The following is a 21,298-nucleotide window of genomic DNA, read 5'->3' as shown; positions in this document are numbered from 1 at the left end:
CTCACCGGAACTACAGCTGTGGCTGTGTCCTCTTTGCCATGCCGTAATGGCATATTGGGAAACAGCGATTTCGCTCCATACTCTCCTGACAAGTGTGCTGAACAGGCTCTTATCTTGAATGGAACAAATGGCTGCGTGGAGAAGAAAGAGAAAACCACTCGCAGGGCATGCTGTGATCCTGTTAGTTTGGAGCCCCTTTCAAATGGGGGGGGTGGGTTTCCATGGTTACATTCCAGTTTTGACATGCCGGTCCAGGGGCTGCAACTCTCGTAATCTATATCTCAGAGGACACTCGCAACGCTCGGAACGAGACGGGGGATGTCCCGAGGACATGGAAGTACTCGTCCCACGAGACAAGAGGAGAGGAGAGAAAAGGAGAGGGGAAAAAAACAAGGCAAAGGGAAAAAGAGAAATATGAGGAAGATAAAAAAAAGAGGGAAAAGAGAGGGGAAAAAACGACCTAAAAAGAACAAGAGAGAAATGTGGAGAGACAAATGAATCGACGGGAGCGACTTACTCATCCGTGTCCTTTTTGCTCTCCTCGATATACGCGATGGATTCCGATCGCAGTCTGTTGGTGACCTCATACGTGCGCAGCGTGACGCCAAATATGTCCTCATGATACCGATTCTCATCCTATAATTCAACAGGCACAGACTCAGGCATTTCAATGCAGTCCAATGGCTTCCACTGCAATACATTTCTCAAAGTATGCCCTGGAGCCCCCATTATCTCGCTGAAAGAATACATTTAGACAAAATGAGGGACCACCAGGATCAGCACCTACAAATGATTTCAATAAAAGCACAAAGGTGACTCTGAAACTAATCCGGCAGAGCTATGGTGACCCCTCCTTGTCTGTGTCACTATTTACATCACTGTAAATAGACCTCCCAAATGGGATAGGAAAACGTAACAAACTGACGTGCCTCCTTTACAGAGAGCAAGAAAGGCCGGTTTTAATATCTCAAGACACCAAGACACCTACCTTATCAAACCTACTTATTTTAGCCATCATCAGTTTATTTCAGCTGGTGTTCCCATTTTAGAGTAATGTGAGTTAAAGAAATCTTACTCCTAACCCTAAATGTAAGTGCATCTTTCAAATTGACAACATGAACTATTATGAGATGTAGACTGTAGTTATTAATTTAGTTTTAAGTAAAGTAAATAAAGCCTGAGCGGTCTCATCGTATGAGATCTTACTCTGAGCTTGCTGATGTAGAACCCAGCATCCTCCAGCGTCATGTTTCCATGCTGCTTCATGATTTGCTGCACCGTTTTGAGGACGTCTCCAGCCATGGTGACATCTCCACACACATAGATGTGGCCACTCTCCTCTCTCAGGCACTTATACACAGTCTCCGACAGCTGCTCACGAAGCATGTCCTGGATATATTTCTGTGGGAGAAAGAAAGGGGAGGCACAGAGATGTAAAACAAGACATATAGAGTACGAGATGTAGAGTAAGACATGAGTTGGTGATAAAAACTATTTAAAATGTTTTAAATAAAAACGCATTGCCTATTGTAATCATTTGAATCAAGGGCCTGTTTGTATCATGAAACTTTTAAACTTTGTAGGCCAAACTGAAAGCATTTGCATTGTGATAGTTTGAATTAAAAAAAAACAGTATTGCCCAGTATACTTGTATGCATTACGTTTCTTTGAAACAATCAAACCAAAAACAGTGTGTATACTGCGCTATACCTTTGGTCTCCCTGGTTCTCTTGAATACGCTGTATAAAGATCTTTAAACACTCCCTTGTTCTTGGCCTGGAGGGTCTCCTCTCTGTAGATGTGATCGATCTCTGACTGCCGACACCCAAAGACCAGTAACATGGGACAGGACTTTATCCCTGCAAGTGGGACAGAATGAAAATGTGTCCCACTAATGAACTGTGAGCAGCAGTGATTTAAGTGAGACGGGGTAGATGAAAACGCACCCTTGTGTTCCAGATCAAACAACCTCTGCTGCCAGAAACTTCTGAAGGGGGCAATGCCAGTCCCCGGGCCAACCAGAATGCAGGGAGCCCTCTGATCTTTGGGCATTCGGAACGAGGGAGCCCTGAAACAAGAACAGTCACTATTCAGAAATCCCCCGAAAGAGTTCCAAAACACAGTGTTAACACAGCACTGCTTCAATGTGAAATTGTTTACTAATTATTCAGCACCTAATGTGAGTTATTACTGCTCATTAATGGGCTAAACTCGATAGTAGTTAGCCACTTATACGATCCATACTGAGAGTGTTTAAACAAATGTAAATGGTGCTGGAGCAAATATAATGTAATGTAGTAAAGTAAAGTACAGCAAATATGAACAAATGTAAAGCCAATATAAAGAAATACAAATAAATGACCATTACCCTCGAACAAAGCAGGGGACTATTTCATCCGTCTCAATGCTGTTCAGCCAGGAAGAGCAAACTCCGTAATGGATCGGCCCGTCTCCATCTGTTGGTACCAATTACACAATTATGCACCACCTTGTTAATACAAACCTAGTGTACCTAGCATATTCACTATCTGAGGACGTTTGCCTCTGGTAAACGGTTATAATTGAATGAGCAATTATGTGATTACGCACATCATTTCATGTTTATAATGCTCTCCCCCGAAAGAGAGAAAGAAAGGATCAGTGTAAAAGAGATGATTGTGGGGTATTTTTTAGCGACAGTTAACTGTCAGATCGACGACGACCCTACTTAATTCAAGACTGCAGATGAAGAGAGGTATAGTTGCCTCTGTGGCAGGGGCACTATTCATACATATGTGTGCGATAATTAAACTCCCACACAGACACACTCGCAGTGAACCGTAGCGAGCTTGCCTCACAGGAGGTCTGTAATCAAAACAACTCGGAGCGCTCAAAAAGAGGGGGAAAAAAACAGGGAGAAGCGCAGAGGAAGACACAGAGAGAAAGTGCAACAACTTTGAAAACAGAGCTACTCAAACAGCCATGTGAGAGCAGATTGATTATTAGTCAAGAGGTATGATTGACTTTATACCTGTTTGAACGGTTCTGAGTGAGTATTCTAACCTGACAAACACCACCTAAAGCTTACACATTTCAGATTCCTTTGCTGAAGTGCTAAGTCCTGTTTAGCTTCCGCTAGCTACTAAGCTACAGAGAAGAGTTAGGTTTTGCTTTGTTGATAAATAGTCTTCTTTGTAAACTGTGAAACCTTTTTACATACATGCTACAATTTATAAACATTTTACAAACTAATTTAAGCTTTGTTTAGAAAAATAATGTTTTGTCCATAGTGCCCCTTTCAGGGAGGTTTGCTGCTTTTAGACTGTCTTAGACTGCTAAATAATTAGTGATTTTTATCTCTCTATTAACACATGAGCCACTGCGAAACTGCGTACCATAACAATAGTTAGCACCTTTGCTCCTGAATATGTATAATGTTGATCAAAAATAAGACCTAAAAATACCACATAAAATAGAATGGCTAGACTAAGCATTCCTGTATGCAATATTAACACAAAGAGTTCTGCGTCCAACTCGTAGCCATGGGGACATCTGTGAGATGATTTGTTCAGTGTGTTCAATCATTCTCTGATCGTTCAGTACATTACTGGTGTAAGATTTGTTCATGCACTGGAATGGTATCCATAGCGATAAGCATCTTAGGATCCCCTGGCAAAGCAGGGAGTTGTGAACACAGAAGCATGGTGTCAGTTGCTATTCAGTGCACTCCATTTCATTGTCACTTTATTCAGTTCGACGCTATTCTTCTTCTGTTCTCTACACTCTTCTTTCCCATTCCATTCCATTCCAGCCATATTCTATTCTAATTCAGTTTGATTCTATTCTACAAGGTTCTATTTTAGTGTAATTCTACACTGCTGTGCGTCAGTGCTCACCTCTGGTGCTGTAGGACACCACGGCCACGGTGAGGTGGATCTCTCCGGGGTGGAGGTCCGGGGAGGAGCTGATGGAGTAGTAGCGTGGCTGGAGGAGTGACAGCTGGGTGAGCAGGAGGGTGGAGGGGACCTGCAGCGAGGGGAACTCCTCCAGCACCTCCACCAGGGTGGGGTTGTTGTACCACTTCCACTCCTCGTACTCCTGCAGACCCTGGACAGACAGACCCCCCCGCGAGAGGAGAGAAGTCACCTTAAGAGGCACCTATTCATTATGGTGCCTTTGTTGCACTGTAAGTACATACTTATGTACATTGTAACACACTAATTATGAGGGGTGTAATAGCACATAGGGACTCTCGAGGGGCATAGTAGAATAAGGTCTCACCCCTATCCATTGCAGATCAAGGAAGAATTTGTAGCGACATAACTCTTGATACAATACAACTATATCTATATGCATACAGTATTTTCGCGCAAGAAACTGTAATATATTGAATAATAAAGAACCACAGCACTTTATGTTGTATATAACAAGGGTTAGCATTAGGGAAGGGGTTATGGTTTGTAAATACAGAACATCAAAACGCTGGAACATAAAGTGTACTTCTCTGTATTAAGCTACACAGTGACCGCATATCAAGGGAGATGTAATATAACATGTTTGGCAAAAATTATGGCAAGTGGTGCAGAGATTCTGTTGCTGACTGAAGGATCTCTCTCTCTCCGACGTCGCCCCTTCTGCTCAGAGCCATGCCAAGTTTAGAAGGCTCCCAAAGCAGACTTTCTTTTCCGCTATTCATGCGAGCACTGTACGTCTGAATCAGTCATTCATCAGAGAGCGCTGTGACAACGGCGAAATCTCACCCAGAACAGTAAACAATTGGAGGGGCAGAGCCGATTTGGAGGGATGCGGCTGTGTGTTCATTCCCTCCGCATGTCTCCCCTTCTTAAGAATGAGCTGAACCATGTATGTGGATGAGTCACATCCTGCCCTACATTTGTTTTTAGAAATGTTGATGTCCATAGCGGGAAGCTAAGCGGGCTGAAACTGTGTCTGAAAATGTGCTACTGAACGGGACACCTAGAGTGGTGTACTGCAAGGTCCTGTAAGGTTATGCGTCATGTTTGTTTTCAAACTAGCAGATCATCGCCAAGGGAAAATCCCAGGAAAATGTCCAAGGTTTACACAAACACGTGTTTACAGAAAGACATTTGATTTGTGAATTTACCAGTTTTAGAAATTCACTACTTTAAGTCTGAGATGAGAAGCCAGACGCCTAAGGCACCAATACAATGGCTAACTTTGGAACAGACCTTGCCAGTCCATGCTATATAAGGGCCAGGTCTGACCCAGGGATAAGCTACTACCTGGGTATCAGCCCTACCTTACTGAGCAGCTCCAGCTTCTTCTTGTGTTTCTCGTTGGTGGTCAGAGAGGCGAACTGCTGCAGGAGTGGTGGGGTGGGTGGGGTGGTGATGTCCAGGAAGTACTTAAAGGCCTGGTAGATGGTGCAGGGGGGGATGCGGCTCTCATCTGTCCAGTTACTGATCACCCCTTCGAAGGGGAAATGGGGAAACAAGAGGGAGATGCAGCTGTAATACTAGGCCATTAAAACAAAATGGAGGCAAACTTCTAAAGCACTGTTAAGCCTGACAACATTATTTGACTTATGCTGCATAAGAAAACACAGGAAGGCAAATCAGCATGAACTAATCAATTCACAGACTTCCAAAGGTCATGTTGTTGTTGTTGTCATTGTTACTGCGAGTTACCTAAGGCTGTGTTTCGCTCATCCAGAAATTCCACCCTGACTATCTGATTGACAGGTGGGGCATCTTCCAGTTTCTCTATGAGCGGCATGACCAAGTCCTCCTGGTTGCCCGGGTAGACGCCCAGATGGTCCCCAGGCTGGTATTTCAGGCTGTCGTGGTTATTTGTGGTGAGCCGCACAAATATGGTTGAGCGGCTGAGAGTGACAATCAGAATTGAGCAGTTATTAGTGGGCAACACAGTCGCATGAGAATTTTGCCGACTTCCCACACCATATGTTACAGAACTCATCGTTAACTCATTCACTACTTTTTAGCCTACTAAGGCTACACGTCACACAAGTCTGTGTTGCGAGTGCTGTATTGAATACACAACTTACTTTGATTTCTCACTCTGCAGGTTCTGTCGCATCAAGAGCTTGGCATCAGAAACTTTCTTCTTATGAATAGTGAACAGCGCTGTAAAAGAAGGCATTCATGAGAGAACCGTCAAACCTTTAAGCGGCTATAATTGTAATTTTAAAATGTGTCACACACTGGCCGTATTGAGCTGTAGCCTACCTTGAGTTAGCGTAGGTGCCTCGACTGAGTAGGTGAGGCGGAACTTGCTCTTCTTCCAGCTTCGGTCATTGCTAATCAATGAGTCATGTGCCTTCTCGATGTTAACGTCGTCACCAACGCAGAAGACATCGCACGCAGCCTGTGCGGTGCACATAAAAAGAACATAGGTTTTTGAATTCTGATATTCACTCCTGTAGAATTAGCTAACGCCATTGACAGTTTTGGAAAATTCGGTCTGTTTTGTAAGCAAAGCCAATTACCTTGAAAACCTTCTTGGCCCAGGTTCTGAAAGACTCCTCTTGGCCGCACAGCTCATCTCCCTCCCCCATGCGTAGGATGCGCTCCCCTCCCAGCTCCTCGAACAGAGTGTCCACGGCGTGGGCAAAGGCGCAGAAGTGTGGGTAGGCCCTGGAGCCAAGGCCAAACACAGAAAACCTACCGAGCAGAGAGAGAGAGAGAGAGAGAGAATGCCACACAGAGGCTGCAATTTATTCTGCTGGGAGAATCGAGGCTTTCATACACAATACACAATCAATGCCTAGATAGCAGCAGCCTGCTGGCCCGTTTCTGGCCCAGTATTGGCCCGTATCAGGTGCAAATCTGTCTCAGAGTCAGCTGTGAACTACACTGCCTGTCCTTCATCCCTCCAACACTTTTTGTGTTCCTTTCCTCTAATTTTTTGCCTGTCTTTTAATTTTCTCATTTTTTGTCAGCTTACAAAGGCTGAAGAGAGGTGTTTGTGTGGCGATCCCGTGTCACAGCAGATCAGTTCAAGAGAGAATGTCATGACCGGGTTGGAGCAGGCCAGCGGACTGGCCTGATTTGACCGCGACTCCAAACCACTTGGCAGGCTGTCTGCAGTGATTTACCTGACGTTCGCCAGAGGCCCAGTACTCTCGAAGTTGTCTTTGGGTTCCGGCTCATCACTGGAGGATTTGCGCGTGTCGGAGTAGGAAGACACACTATTGAACCGTACTTTGTAGCTCCTGGGAGAAGTGGAGACAAGGGATGGTACAGGTTAGGAGTGTATATGAGGAGATACTTGTGTGTGTGTGTGTTTGTGTGTATGTGATGAGTATGTGCATGTGTGTATGTGTGTGCATGTGATGGAGTTCGTTGGAACTACAGCATAAGCAAGCGTACGCATCTGTTGCATTGATAAGCAAATCTAAACATGCACCAAACTCACTTTCTGTCCTCTGTGTTGGAAGTGGGATGTCTCATCTCCATCAAAGCTGCTCCAAACTTCTGCAGGGGGGGGGGATTAAGAGCATACTGTTGAGCAGACTGGTAATGAATGGGTATGTGTGTTTACAACTCAATACGCTGTGATGTCCTCAAATGACATAATCTTTACTCGTTCATGCAGTCATCGCTTTTCACTTTTAAAACTAAGACACACACAGAGGGGCCCTCCTGATTGGCTGACCTGAAGACAGATAGCAGCTGATTGGCTGGTCTGGCTTGCATCCCAGCTTACTCTGATACACCTCTGGTCTGGTTCTCGCTCGGATTCGGCACCAGAGCCAGAGCTGTGTTCAAATTCGTTGAAAAGAGGCAAACGTTCGAGGTAAACGCATTTTCTTTTAACTTTTAAAATTTGAAAGTTTTTGTATAAACTTTCCAAATCGTTCGGTTTTAAACTGTAACCCTAGTCCAGCATCCATGTTTGTTTGCCAACCTTCTCAGAGCCTTTGTCTGTGTTCGCAAACGTTCATATTCGTGATTATTTGCCTTTGTTTGCTATTTTGAGCTGTTGGAAAAGTGTCTGGAAAAGCATTCTGGCTGAATGCTGGTTGAAGCTGGTGTATAAACTAACTGTGGTGCACCCAGTACACCCCTCCCCATGCCTTGGCCCCCACATGTATAATATTCAGTGCATTTCTCATCATGTAGCTGCAAGGTGCCAATTTATCACACTCTCCCACACAAACCAATGCAGGTTTCACCATAATCTAACAAATGGGAAAAAACAAGGAATGTGACAAGGCATGAGAACTTCAAGGCAATGCTATTGACTCTGACTTAAGCGTGGCTGCTATAGTAGCATTGAAGCTTCCTTATCAAGGAATGGTGATACATTTTACATTTAAATAAATTAAACTTTAAATTTGCAAGACTGTGACCAGACAGCAAAGCACAGCAAGGGAAACGTAAGAAAGCTTAATGTAATATCTTAAGGATAGCATGGCTGGCTGATTAATAAGTTTAGTCTTGTTTTACACCATACTGACAACATTGAAAATCTCACATTAGCAAACCCACCTTATCATTTCTGATAGCTGTGCTCGTATAGCAGTATTTCAAAACAAGTGTTCAAGCAGCTTGCATGATTGAAATGCTTGCTTTGGTCCTGAGGTGAGATTGTTCAATAAGCCATGTAATTATTACTATGTAATTAACATAGATGGTGCTGTTCAGCACTTCAGGGTTGTATAATGTTTGTATAAGTATAATGCTTTTGTGTGTTCAGAGTAAGCTTTTTCAAATACCTCTCCATTTTCAGGGGGGTCCCCATTGCCAAAGGTGCTGGTCACAGCCAGTACCAGCGTCTCGTGCTCGAGGTCAACCATGTCATACTCCTCCATAGACATAACCTGCACACAACCAAAAAAGATCACATGTTCTTTTTAATTTTACTCTTGAGTTTTTTAGCCATGAGAGAGAGAGAGAGAGAGAGAGGGAGGGAGAGAGAGAGAGAGAAACAGAGGGGGGAAAGATGGAATGCGAGACTGGAAAAATGACCGTGGATTGGTCTTAAAACCCATGGGCGCTAAGAACATGTGGCACAGCACACCAACACCGTAGTAACCCTAACAAATACCAAGTTATCTATCCGCAACGTACATACAAATTGTGTAATGAGGTGTTTAATGCTATCGAGTTTTCATGTCAGCGTATATTATTGCAGTTTACCATCTCTTAACCCAGTCAAGCTAACCCTAACACCAACTGTAAGTGTATGTTAAAACGTGACCTTACTCATAATGACTTTATTATGTATCACATCAAATGATTTGAAGGAGTATCATCACCCACAGAGGATAAAAGTGACATGTAGCTCCAAGTGAACCACTCCACAGCTTGGCTTCATACCCATGTCAAATGATGTTGACACAACGCCAAGGGGGGTGCGGGAAGACTGTTAATGAACCCTGTGTTCCTGCTTTAACGAGGTGATAATATGTTGTGATAGAATTAACATCCGAGCATCAGACTAAAGCGCAGAGACCCCCGAGGACATGGGGGGAGGGGGGGGGGGCGTGTGTGCGTGCTGCTGTGTGTTGTGTGACGAGGTGAGATCCAGTCATCTGCATTTGAAATACTTAATGACTAGATGGCTCTTCTATGATTGATTACATTACCAAAAAAAAAATAAAACAATCTTGTTCTACAGGGAATCACTTGATTGAAAGCACCCATTTAAGGTCTTTTTTCCCTCCCTCCCTCCCTCTGTGTCTCTCTCTCACACACACACACACACACGTTTCCACAGCTTGGGGTGGTTTGTGATGTTATCCTAAACTACAGTGCATCGCTTGGTTGAGTAAATCCAGTACTACCCCCTCGGCACTTTGTTACATGGGAGGAAAAAAAGATTGTGACAAAAGACATATTTTTGCAGTCCAAGAGCAACAGCTCCTGTGAGTGTGAGGGTGGATGTTTTTCTTGAACATTACAATGTGCGTGTTTACCCTCACACACAGCGGGGGAAACAAAAGTGGTCACACTCTATTTTCAAGTAGCCTAAAGTAAAATAAAGTGTGCTCGCACAAGCTGAGGGATGAAGGGCTTGACGACAATGTAGGCTACATCTTGTATGAGTTACACATACATATTGTTAAATGTTACACCTACCACAGGCACATATTTCCTGTAACAACACAATTGATGTCAGAGACATCGAGAGACTCCTCCTTAATTCATTAATTAGTACAGAGTGATTATTACCAAAGGCTACTTAACATGATGAGTAACCATAGAAAGGATTTTCATGTGATAGATTTGATTTGATTGATGGGTCCTAAGAATGCTGGTCCTGAGAAATGTAGCTTTCCTTACAATAAGTGTGGATGCAATCCAAAACACGAAGCCAAGGAGCGAGAAAAGTGTCTGTTAAGACTCTTTAAGGTGAAAGTGTGTTACCTTTGCATCAAAAGCATGCTTGAATATTTCGCAGAGCGTTTTGGCGTAGTCTTGAGATTTCCCCGTTTCGGTGGCAAACAGAATTGTGGCCTTCACCCTCTTGGCCATGGCCTTACCCATGAGTTTCGCTGAGAACTTCACCGCCCTGCAGACACAAACACACACACACACACACACACACACACACACACACACACACACACACACACGGAAACAAGCACAGATTAATAAATACACACACACACCCATATGCATACAGACACAAACACACACACAAAACAAGTACGAATTAAGACAGACACACACACACACACTCAAAACAGGCAGATATTAACATACATAAACAAACTAGCACAAATGATTACACGCACACACAAAAAAGGAGGAAAACATGGGCCAAAATTAGCATTCAGACAAACTCTCCCCTCTTTTTACCTCTCTGTCTGTCTGTCTGTCTCCCATCTCCCTCTCCTTCTCTCCCCTCTTCCTCAGTCTCCCCTGTCTCTCCTGCTGCTTTTTGCGTTAGCCTCACGCTAGAGCAGGCAGCACACGGCCTGTTTAACCGGAGCCGGCAATCATGATTACCTAGCTTGTCGCATCCTCTGGGCAATTACAATAATAGCTCAGAGGAGGAGAAGGAGGAGGGGTAACAAGAGTGGATTCAGTTCTGATTACCCCCTCTGGGGTGTGATGGAGTGACTTACACTGCCGACAACATCTTCCGTACTTCCTTTCTCTGTATCTTGTCTAATATCCTCTTGTCTAAATAAGGGGAGGGGGGGGGGTTATGAAACCGACTAATTGCTAAACAAAGCTAAACATATGAGAGACACAGACATTGCTATACTATAATTATGTGGCATCTGCTGATTTAAACTGAGTGCTGTGACACACAAACACTCTGAATCATAAGGGCTCCACAATAAAAAGAGAAGCAACTACATTTTTCTTTTTTTTTTCTTGTCCGAAACTCACTTGGCGAGCTTCTTGAATCCAATGGCTCGCTTCTTGGTGGGCGTCCCATTCACCGCCTTCCATACGTGAGTGTTCCAGGGGTCATTCTGTACAAACACGTACACACACACAAATGAAAATGAAACAAAAAAGGGAAAACTTTTTCTTTTTTAACCCTGATACCGTATTGCTACACCTACACAAACACACATGCATACATACACACAAATGCACATACAAACACACAAGTGCACATACAAATATCATATACACCTTTACATAAATGCACACACAGTGCACACACAATCTCCAAGTGCCGTACCTGGTACTCAAACGAGGGCGTGAGGCGATAATTGATCATCTCCTGGTGGAACACTGGCGTGATGCTGCCTGACATCGGCGGCACAATCCATACCCAGTCTCCCGGGCAACCCCCTCGTACTCGATACTCATTCTCCATGTGCTTGATGAACGACTCCGTCGCCGAGTGGTGGTCCACTATAGTCACCTTAGATGTCTGAGAGGACAAATGGTACAAATTCCTATTTTTATATGTTTAAATTCCAGAGCGATATGTAAATGGTGTTTATTTTTTACTATGGAGCTGTAGTTGTTGAGGTCATTTCCACGCAATGGTTATGCCAGTCAGGAAAGACTGAAGCAAAGCAGTAGTAAGTCTTTCCAATCCATGTTGACCTTTTACCTGGAAGCTATGAAGAACAGCAATGTTGATCTCCACCAGTGCCTGGTCCTTCCACAGAGAAGAGATTCTCCTGGTGTCCAGCCCCATCATCTTAGCCACATCCTGTCAGTGACAGAAACGGCACACTGGATGATGCCATCGCTTGCAGATATAATACATTATTTAAAGAAATTGATTTCACAATGCAGTATTTAATGCTTTATATATATATATCTATAAGTATATACAGTATATATATATACACACACACTTGTAATCAAGCATGTAATACTGTATCGGGTTAATTTTGAGGAGTGAACGTAATAGTAAAACGGTTTTCATTTATCACTTCACATGTGATAATACACCTCTAGGTGATGCATTATTAAAAGAGCGCACAATACTCTCTGCTGAAATGCTCCACTCATTGTTTTTTGATTGTGTTCGTGCAGAGCTCTAACGCGCTGGGATTCTGCTGTGTTTGAGTGTGAAGGTGTGAGAGAGGAGGCTATAGCACTGAAGCTCTCTGCCTTGAAACAGCAGATGAATGCATCTCATCGCAGCATAGAGCACAGAGACGAGGAGAGCAGCGAACTCCCCCACATGATGGCTATGGTAATGAGCTCTCTAAACAAGAACAGCACGATGTGTCATCTCCATGGTTCTGCTTAATAGTGAGAACATGCACACACATATAAGTGTGTAAATGCACGCACACACACACACACACCCTCAAGAGCATTCACACAAGCACAGACATACTGACACACACAGAAACCTGCACACACATACACAAAACCAAGCTCAAATATACTCATACACCTTCACACACACACACGCTCATTCACATATGTACACACACACACACACACTTGCATGTGCATACACATGTAAAGTTGCAAAAAAGCACACGCCAACCTTTCAAGAGCTATTTCTGAGGGAAAAACTAAAAGAGCTGTGCAAGTGGTCTTGGCTCTCTTTCAAGGAAATATAAAACAAATTCTGGCACATTCTGCATTTTGATAGCAGTGGCCTCTGGAACAGATACGACCCTGATATGGCTCGGATATGGCTCAGATACGGTCCTGATACGGCTCGGATATGGCTCAGATACGGCCCTGATACGGCTCAGATATGGCTCAGATACAGCCCTGATATGGCTCAGATACGGACCTGATATGGCTCAGATACGGACCTGATATGTCTCAGAGTCATTGCAAAGCCAGCTGCTAGAGACTGTCAACGAGTGCATTTCCCTCGAAAGTATAGCTAAGACAATTAGGTTGGTCACTGTTAGGAATTTAAGCGCTGGCTGACTCATGTGACTCATGTGATTGTGTTGATGGGAAATTGGGAATATATTTTGTAGTATGTGACTGCTACAATGTAAAAAAATATACAGACATAAAAGAAACATTGAAACTCCCTGAGTGGGAGGTGAGGCTGTTGTAAGGCACCTCTAGGATGTTGTATCGCGAGGTGTCGCAGAAGTCCCTCACACCGATCTCGGTGCCCATGTACCAGCCGCTGAAGGGGCAGCCAGTGAATTCCAAGCCACCGACCTCCAGCAGCATGCTGGACACAGCGGGCAGCACGTACCACTTCAGATCCAGGTCCTTAAACCACTCAAACCTGCCGCAACAGCAAAGCAGAGAGACAGGGATTACGCAACAAAGTCGTGCAAGCAAGTTCTAGGCTATGTTTATATAGCACATTTCATACACAGAAGCAATTGAATGTGCTTTACATAAATAAATGCAAAAGGAACATCCAAAGGAAAAATAAAGACACAGTGATTAAGAGTGAAAGACAATGAAAGATACAAATATTTAAAAATGAACAGAAAGTAGTAGCCCAAACTGTGTGTTTATCTTTTTTGGAAAACTGGACAGAGAACCATAAAGCAGAACTGAATAGAACTCTTCATAGGGTAAGAGCCTGATAGAACGGTTATCAGAGAAAGGTCTAAATAGTGCTTAGTGCGAGAATAGAGCCTAAAAATAGGTCCACCAATAGAGCTTAGCAGTAAGCCCGAGATGTCACTTCCCCATCGGGAATGACTTGAGGTTTACTTCCAAAATTAAAAAGTGCAGAGCTCCATCATAGGCACATGAAAAGAGAAATGTTTTTAACCTGGATCTTCTGGCAGTTTGTTCCAGTTGCAAGCAGCATAACTGCTAAATGCTGCTTCACTGTGATAAGGTTGGACTCAGGGCTCTACTTGAGTTCATTGCTCTAAGAGCCCTACTTATATTCTTTACTTTATTGATCTATAAAATCTATTGCAGGGGTTTTCACCCAGGGGTCCGCGGCACCTTGGTGGTCCGCGACGGCATTGCAGGGGGTCCGCTACATAAGCCTATGTTGATTAGTTCACCATTGAATTTTTTTATTTTTATAAATTCGCTTTGATATTTCAACACATTTCCAGATTACTCTTGAATATCATGAAAAATATGTCAATCTAAATAGTCTGAATAGCCAAGTCGCATTGCCTGAAATATACCAAAGTGTTATAGGCAGAATATCTGTGCAGGGGGAGGGGGCGTGGCGGCGGTAAGTGTGCAAAAACCTATCAACCTCATCTTCTCTGAAAGGAGAATTCCATATCTTTCAATCGCAACTCCTGTTGTCTTCGCTCACGGTCTCTAAGTTTCTGCCTATCAGCCTCCAACACATTTTTCTCACGTTCCCACTCAATTTCCTTTTCACGAAGTTCTAAACGTTTCCATATTCAGCGAAGAAATTACACTGACAAGTGTTATAGGCAGAATTTCTGTGCAGGGGGAGGGGGCGTGGCAGCGGCGGTTACAAACACGCAGGCACATCAGTGGGCCGCGAATTACTTTCTAGTCAGAATGGTGGTCCCTGGGACAAAACCAGTTGAAAACCCCTGATCTATTGTGTAACTAACTGTAAGCCAGTGTAAAGATTCTAGAACTGGAGTAATGTGCTCTTTTCTCCTGGATAGAACTGTAGCAGCAACATTCTGATTGAGCTGCAGCTGTTTAGTGTTCTTTTTGGAAAGACCAGTTAAGAGACCATTACAGTAGTCCACCCTAAAGGCAGATGCTTCTGCGACTGCGTTACTGCGTGGCCACGCAGTTGCATCGACGGACTTGTGAACCTTTATGGTTCTCCGACGGTTGTGCAATGTAAAAACCCCGTTATTGTAACTGAAAAACATGTCTGAGGGGATTTGCGAGGTGTCTGTGCCAGCTATCTACTGTTAGCATGCTACTGCCCACAAGGTAAACAGCGATGGGTTGGACCGAGCACAGCCCTTGCGGCTTGCGTCGCCTTGTCGAATAGTTACAAAATTTGTGAGACGCACGCAAGCACGCAAGAGGTGCTCGGAGGGGGTTCGCAACGACGCAAGGGGCTCTTGCGTGTCTTGCGTGCTTGTGTGTTTGCGTAAAAGGCCGACCATAAATTAAGCTTAACACCTGAAACATGGATGAGCTTTTCTTGGTCTTTTTGAGACCCCAAACCCTTGATTCTGGCTAGACTTTTAAGATGATAGAAGGCTGTTTCAGTGATTACTTTCATATGGCTGGCAAGCGTGAGATCTGAATCTTTTACATTTACATTTCAGACTTAGTCTTTCTACGCTGCAACGCTCTGACTTATGAGTCTCTATTGTCTGAGGGGGAAGTCAACAACAATCTTCCACATTGAACGCACACTAAATTGTCTGTGTATATCAATTTATCAGTTTCTTTCAGAAATGCACTTCCAACAGGTGTTTAATGTGCTCCCTGTTTGCTGTATCCAAAGAGATGAAGAAAGGTGTTTGTGTAACGCAACTAAGGACATCCATCAGCGTATCTGCATGAAATCCCTACAGTGAGCACCGCTATAAACCTCTGTAACTTTGCCAAGTTTCAGCCCAGCCGGAATTCTGTGCTACCCTTAATTTGCACTATATAAAGCAAACAGCGCAGCACCCAGCCAAAACTATCATTATCACCAAAAGAACACCTGCGGAAGCCGTCCAGGTGCTCGACATGAGTGGCCCCGTTCTCCGTCTAATGCACGCTACCTGAGCGTCAGTGGGGCCCAGGTGGGCTGGTTGGTGGTGCCAGTAGTAGCGCTGGATCCCCGTAGGGCTTTTTGCGGCACTAAGACATCATTGGTACAAGTGGAGATTGCCAAACTGGCAGCCGCGCACAAGCCAACTGATGTAGGACTGGAGGAGGCAGCCAGGATTGGGGCTTGGCGGCAGTCCCTGTGCAGCACTCCGGAGGATTTCTCCCCCCATTGAATGTGAGTCATGTGAGTGTCTCTCCTCGCTCTCTCTCCGTTTTTCTCTTTCTCTCTCGCTCGCTCTGACTCTCCCCATCTCTTCCTCTCGCTTTCTTCCCACTCTCGATTTCACTCTCGCTTTCTCTACCTTTCTCTTCCTCTGTCTCTACCCTCTCTCTCTCTCTGCTTCTCTCATGCTCTGTTTTCTCTTGCGCCCTCCTTCTTTTTGATACTCTCTTTGTCTTGGTTTCTCTATCTCTCTTCCCTCCTCTCTCTCCCCTCTTTGTTTCTACTTTCCTCTTTATTCCTCTCTCCTCTCATTATCCTTATCTATTTTTTTTTGCCTACCTACGCCTCCATCTTTCCATCCATTTAACTATCCATCCATTCATCCTTGTTTTCCACTGCCTCACTTCTCAGGAAATACCCGAGCCGGTACTCCATTTAGCAGGGCCATGGGGACACACACATAGCCACCCTCTTTACTGATACCACAACTACTTCGGAAATCCCTACGTGGAAATCACTGGCTCCTGTGAGAGGGTTTGTGAGGCATTATCCGTTAGCTGATCAGTGTGAGTGTCCTCGGAAGCCTGTATGTTCTCACAAAACTGTGTGTGTGTGTGTGTCTGAATATTAGTGGTGTCCTTGCTGGCCTGTGTGTCCTTGCAATCGTGTGTTCTCACAGCCCTGAGTGTGTGTGTGTGTGTCTGAACAACAGTAGTGTTTGCTGTGTTCCTGTGTTCTCACTCACTTTGGGTGGACGATGGGCACCTCCATGATAAGGTCAGCGGGGAGCTCGAACAACTCGGGGTCGTCCCCGCTGGCCTGGAGCAGGAGGGGGAGCACGTCGAAGCGGCCGCGGGGGGCTTTCCAGCCCTGCTGCATACAGATCTGGCAAAAGGAGAGACACAGCATCAGGACCCGTTAGAGCTGATGACAGAGCATAGGTGCGTTCAACATAGCAAACAAAGTCAAACATTTTTCAAACAGTTTTTCGTTTGCTTTGAATTCACTTCGATCATTTGCGAACACACGCACAAACGGTCTGAGGAGGTAGTTCTTGGCGAACACAGACACTGGAGGGTTAAGTCAAGCAATTTGAAATGGTCACCTCTGGACTGAGGTGCGTTCAGAGTTGGCAAACAGAGTCAGACCTGGGCCTGGACTACTGTCTGGAACAGTACAGTGTGAAATCACATAGCATGCATTAGTGAATTCATTGTAGTTAAACAAACCATCTTTGTGGTATCCTCATATAGTTGAGTATCATCAATAAAAATACATACAACTCATGTTTGATACAGATGCAAATGCAAGTAAAAAGATGTCCCCGCAATTCAATGTACTCTCTCAACTTTAATGTGCAATGTGCCAACCATTAGAGTCTTCATCACATTTGCCTGATAAAGAACAGAAGGGTCAGAATGTTAAACATTGAATGCAGAAGCATAAAATGGAGGGTGAAGACATCTGTCGTTTTATCTCCCCCAAAGGTGCCATTTGCAGTAGTAACATAGCACTAGTAATTAAAAGCTTGATTGGGATGTACCTCCAATTTAATCACGATCCCTACCCTAACCCTAACCTAAACTGTGCATACATTCTGTGGCATGGACATAATTCAAATCTTAAAGATGGGTGCAATGGGCAAATAGACACATGCAACCCCTTATTGAACAAATGTGCAATACATAACGTTCAAAATCTACCACATTATTTTTTTTAATGTTATGTTCCATTAAACAAGGAAAGGTAAACCAGGGAAAATGGATACAAATTTGGACTTTTATGACCTGGAGGGTGAAACTCTTCCACAATATGTTCGAAAGCATTAAATAAAGTGTGCAGACATTAGTATTTCATTCCCCCATGTTGAGGCTGACCTCTGTGAGTTCCACTGATGCTGGGTCTCCCAGCATAGAGCCGTCGGGCTGCTTGTAGCCGGCGTAGCGGATCAGCTGGTTGTTCCACACACGGAAGTCATGCTTCCCGTCTGTCCTCTGAGGGAATATGGTGATGGCCGATCTGGGAGTGAGAAGAGGACATGTAGAGTTTGACCTTTGACCTTTTCACTCATTTAGATATCGACTTGAGGTGAGGGCCCTGATTCTTGCAAAGGGTTGTTGATATTTGAGCGGAACAGCTGTAATATGAGAGTGAATGACTCGATCCAAAACGCTTTGTTGGTTTCCCATTAACAACGTTTTTTAAGTGCACACATAAGGAATTTGACAAAAAGTACAGTACTTTTAAATTAAAGAGCTGGGTTGGGATACTGAAATAAAGTGAGGTACATGTTGCACTTAAGACAAATCTGCTTAATTTGGTATTCAGTGTCTGTATGTCATATTCAACTACTTTTGTCTCAAGTAGCCTATTCTAGTGGATTTGTTTTATGCTAAAAAAGACAAAAGACGCACTCTTCAACACACTGACAGAGAGATTATTTCTCCAATAAACCAAAATATCCTCATCCTCATTTTAGCAACAAGTTGGCCACACCAGCACTAGCAGGTGCTGTGAAACCTGTGCTGCCAAAAACAAGACTGTCACTAGGCACCGTTTCCTATTTCCTGTTTTCAGAGCTAGCGCGCGTGTGTTCAGCTCTGTGAGGAGAGGCTGACAAAGGCACCTCGCTCTCTTAGACAAGCTCGTGTTCAGCTCCCCACCCTCAGCTCCTCATGTACAGCTCTGGGAGGTGAGGCTGACAGAAGCAAGGGCGCCTCACTCCCAGACTGGTTTAGACTGTGACTCTGAGATCACAGTGACTGCCGTGGCTAATTAAGTAGAAGCCGGAGATTTAGCGTCACCTGTGATTAGTACCTTTGCGAGAGATGCACTGCTGTGCCGCTATGATTGAGAGGAGGAGAGGAGAGAAGGTTAATGATGGAGGAGGCTGAAGCGGGGGAAGTGAGGGGAACAAGCGAGCGAGTGAGCCCACAGAGCAACTGGATGAAGGGCCATACTGGGGCCAGATCCAGGCCGGTTCAGAGCCGAACCAGGGGTGGATTTGGGCCAGACAAGAGCTGGATCCAACTGCTATGTCGGAGGGGACGACATGCCGTGAGGGAAAAAAAGTGAAGAAAGGAGGGAAGTTGAAAGGGAAGGGATACAGGCAGAGTATTAGGCAAGGAGGGACGGCATGAAGCAGTAGATGCAATGCAGAACAGTTACAATACTGTGAAGCTTGTGAATTGGGTTTGGACCTGAGAGTATAAGATAAGATAAACTTGTATTAATCCCATTAGGGAAATTCAGGTGTCATAGCAGCAAGATTTATGAAGTGAATAAGAAATCAGACATACAACAAAAATAAGAATAGGAATAGGAATCAAACAAACAAAGTAAACTGATGATGACCTGATGAAAGAGGAGGTGAGTGGATGGCATGGTGGCTTACCTGAGGTTGCCTTTGTTGGTGGCATATTTGATATGATTACAGATGGAATTAAACATTCCATGAGCTGTTGCGCAGTCTCTGGCATCGAATACCTACAATAACCAATCAATCAATATATTAATACATATATACATACATAAACATGATTGGAAAATGAGAATAATATTAGCAAAATCTCCACTGAACTACAAAATATCACATACAGGAATCATCTTCGTATTAAAAGTGTGTGACAATGAATTTCCCATTATGGATCAAAAAGGTACACACTTTCCTATCTGCATCTTCCAGACCAAGTGAGAATTCCAGACTTCTGGACACAACTGTGCCTGGCTGGTTGGCTATAGACTTGGGCACAGGGGGTCACTGGAGTCAGAGAGGCCACCTGACCCAGGGGTGACCCATGTAGGTATGATATACACCTGGAGTGATGAGTGGATGGATAACCACACCCATTCATTTCAATGGCCAGTGCTATGCCAGCTAGTTCAGCCCTGACCCCCACCCTCTTGTTTCGTGGTGCTCAGTTTTGGCACTAAGATGAGCTGCAAATGCCACATGACCAAAGACCACAGTAACCCAAAGGCTGCACTCCAGCATGACTGAACTCAGCCTATGGGAAACAAACGTCATGGTACCAAAATAGCCCATGCCAACTGGCTGAAGCTACGCCACCTGACCTGCATGGGCTGAGTCCCGCACCCACCTGCAGCTTGGACCACTGGATTCTTCCCACGCAGCGGGCGGCATTCCTCCAGGCGTGCTTGGCACCGTAGATGAGCTCCGTGTCCTTCAGCTGGTACGTCCCGGTTGTCTCAATCTCCTTTGTCACCTCTTCCAGCCTGTCAGTGTGCGCCTTGGAGCCACATCTGCTCTGGCACATACGTCACCGTCACCATCACACACACACACACACACACACACACACACACACACACACACACATACACACACACGTCATACACATATGGCACGTACACACACCTCACATACAAATACACGCATATACACATACACACACACACAAACGTGTCACATGCATACACATTCACACACACAGAAACACAAGGACTGAAAGTCAGTATCTGTGTGTGAGGCATGTCAGAAAAGGTGTGAATGTGATACGCCTGAGTCTGAAACACACATCTATTTACTGTATTTTACCATTGACAAAAAAAAACTCATCTGGAAATAGTTATTTTTTTTTTGCACGTGCTGTGAGAGACAGAGAGATGGTGAGGTGGTAGATGGCTTGCCTTTTTATAGAGGAGTAGTACTGATTAATGAAGTCGGTGGCCAGGGGAAGAAGCTGTTCTTTGGATCGCCCCTCATCTGGCTTGCGGCTCGGCTGGTTTGGCATCATCATGGAGCCGTAGCACACCTTTTCAGTGCAGATGGGTGCCTAAGAGCCACAGACAAAGGCCCACACACACACACACACACACACACACACACACACACACACACACACACAGAGAGAGAGAGTGATCGTCATGTGATGTGACCAGAGAGGAACACCTCTTCCACAGCCCAATTCTTTGTTATTCTGCTTTTGTCTCTTCATCTCTCTGTTTCTGTCTTTGGCTCTCTTTCTTCTGCTCTCGTTCTCCATCTCTCTCCTTGTCCCAATCCATTTCTGCTCGTCTCACCCGCTTTCCCTCT

The 21,298-nt window shown here is 44.5% G+C and overlaps 1 protein-coding gene across 2 annotated transcripts in view; it reads right to left on the bottom strand.

Annotated features, from left to right (window-relative positions):
• nos1 (nitric oxide synthase 1 (neuronal)) overlaps positions 1–21,298 on the bottom strand; it is a 37,725-nt gene that overhangs the window by 3,050 nt on the left and 13,377 nt on the right. For both annotated transcript variants that reach the window (XM_031570761.1, XM_031570760.2), the window contains exons 5-28: positions 20,893–21,038; positions 20,343–20,505; positions 19,637–19,728; positions 18,120–18,261; positions 16,988–17,127; positions 13,446–13,620; positions 12,010–12,111; positions 11,629–11,823; positions 11,328–11,413; positions 10,353–10,497; positions 8,699–8,803; positions 7,396–7,454; positions 7,076–7,192; positions 6,467–6,641; positions 6,207–6,345; positions 6,026–6,104; positions 5,649–5,842; positions 5,261–5,430; positions 3,876–4,086; positions 2,369–2,456; positions 1,947–2,068; positions 1,711–1,859; positions 1,207–1,401; positions 518–636 (exon numbers count right to left, since the gene is read on the bottom strand). In XM_031570761.1, the coding sequence (XP_031426621.1) occupies positions 518–636; positions 1,207–1,401; positions 1,711–1,859; positions 1,947–2,068; positions 2,369–2,456; positions 3,876–4,086; positions 5,261–5,430; positions 5,649–5,842; positions 6,026–6,104; positions 6,207–6,345; positions 6,467–6,641; positions 7,076–7,192; positions 7,396–7,454; positions 8,699–8,803; positions 10,353–10,497; positions 11,328–11,413; positions 11,629–11,823; positions 12,010–12,111; positions 13,446–13,620; positions 16,988–17,127; positions 18,120–18,261; positions 19,637–19,728; positions 20,343–20,505; positions 20,893–21,038 (3,308 nt within the window). The remainder of the gene's footprint in view (positions 1–517; positions 637–1,206; positions 1,402–1,710; positions 1,860–1,946; positions 2,069–2,368; positions 2,457–3,875; positions 4,087–5,260; positions 5,431–5,648; positions 5,843–6,025; positions 6,105–6,206; positions 6,346–6,466; positions 6,642–7,075; positions 7,193–7,395; positions 7,455–8,698; positions 8,804–10,352; positions 10,498–11,327; positions 11,414–11,628; positions 11,824–12,009; positions 12,112–13,445; positions 13,621–16,987; positions 17,128–18,119; positions 18,262–19,636; positions 19,729–20,342; positions 20,506–20,892; positions 21,039–21,298) is intronic.

The sequence above is a fragment of the Clupea harengus genome, chromosome 7, assembly GCF_900700415.2.
Source record: "Clupea harengus chromosome 7, Ch_v2.0.2, whole genome shotgun sequence".
Taxonomy (NCBI): Eukaryota; Metazoa; Chordata; class Actinopteri; order Clupeiformes; family Clupeidae; genus Clupea; species Clupea harengus.
Note: the sequence above shows the minus strand (reverse complement) of the source record. Positions and strands in the feature narration are given on the sequence as shown.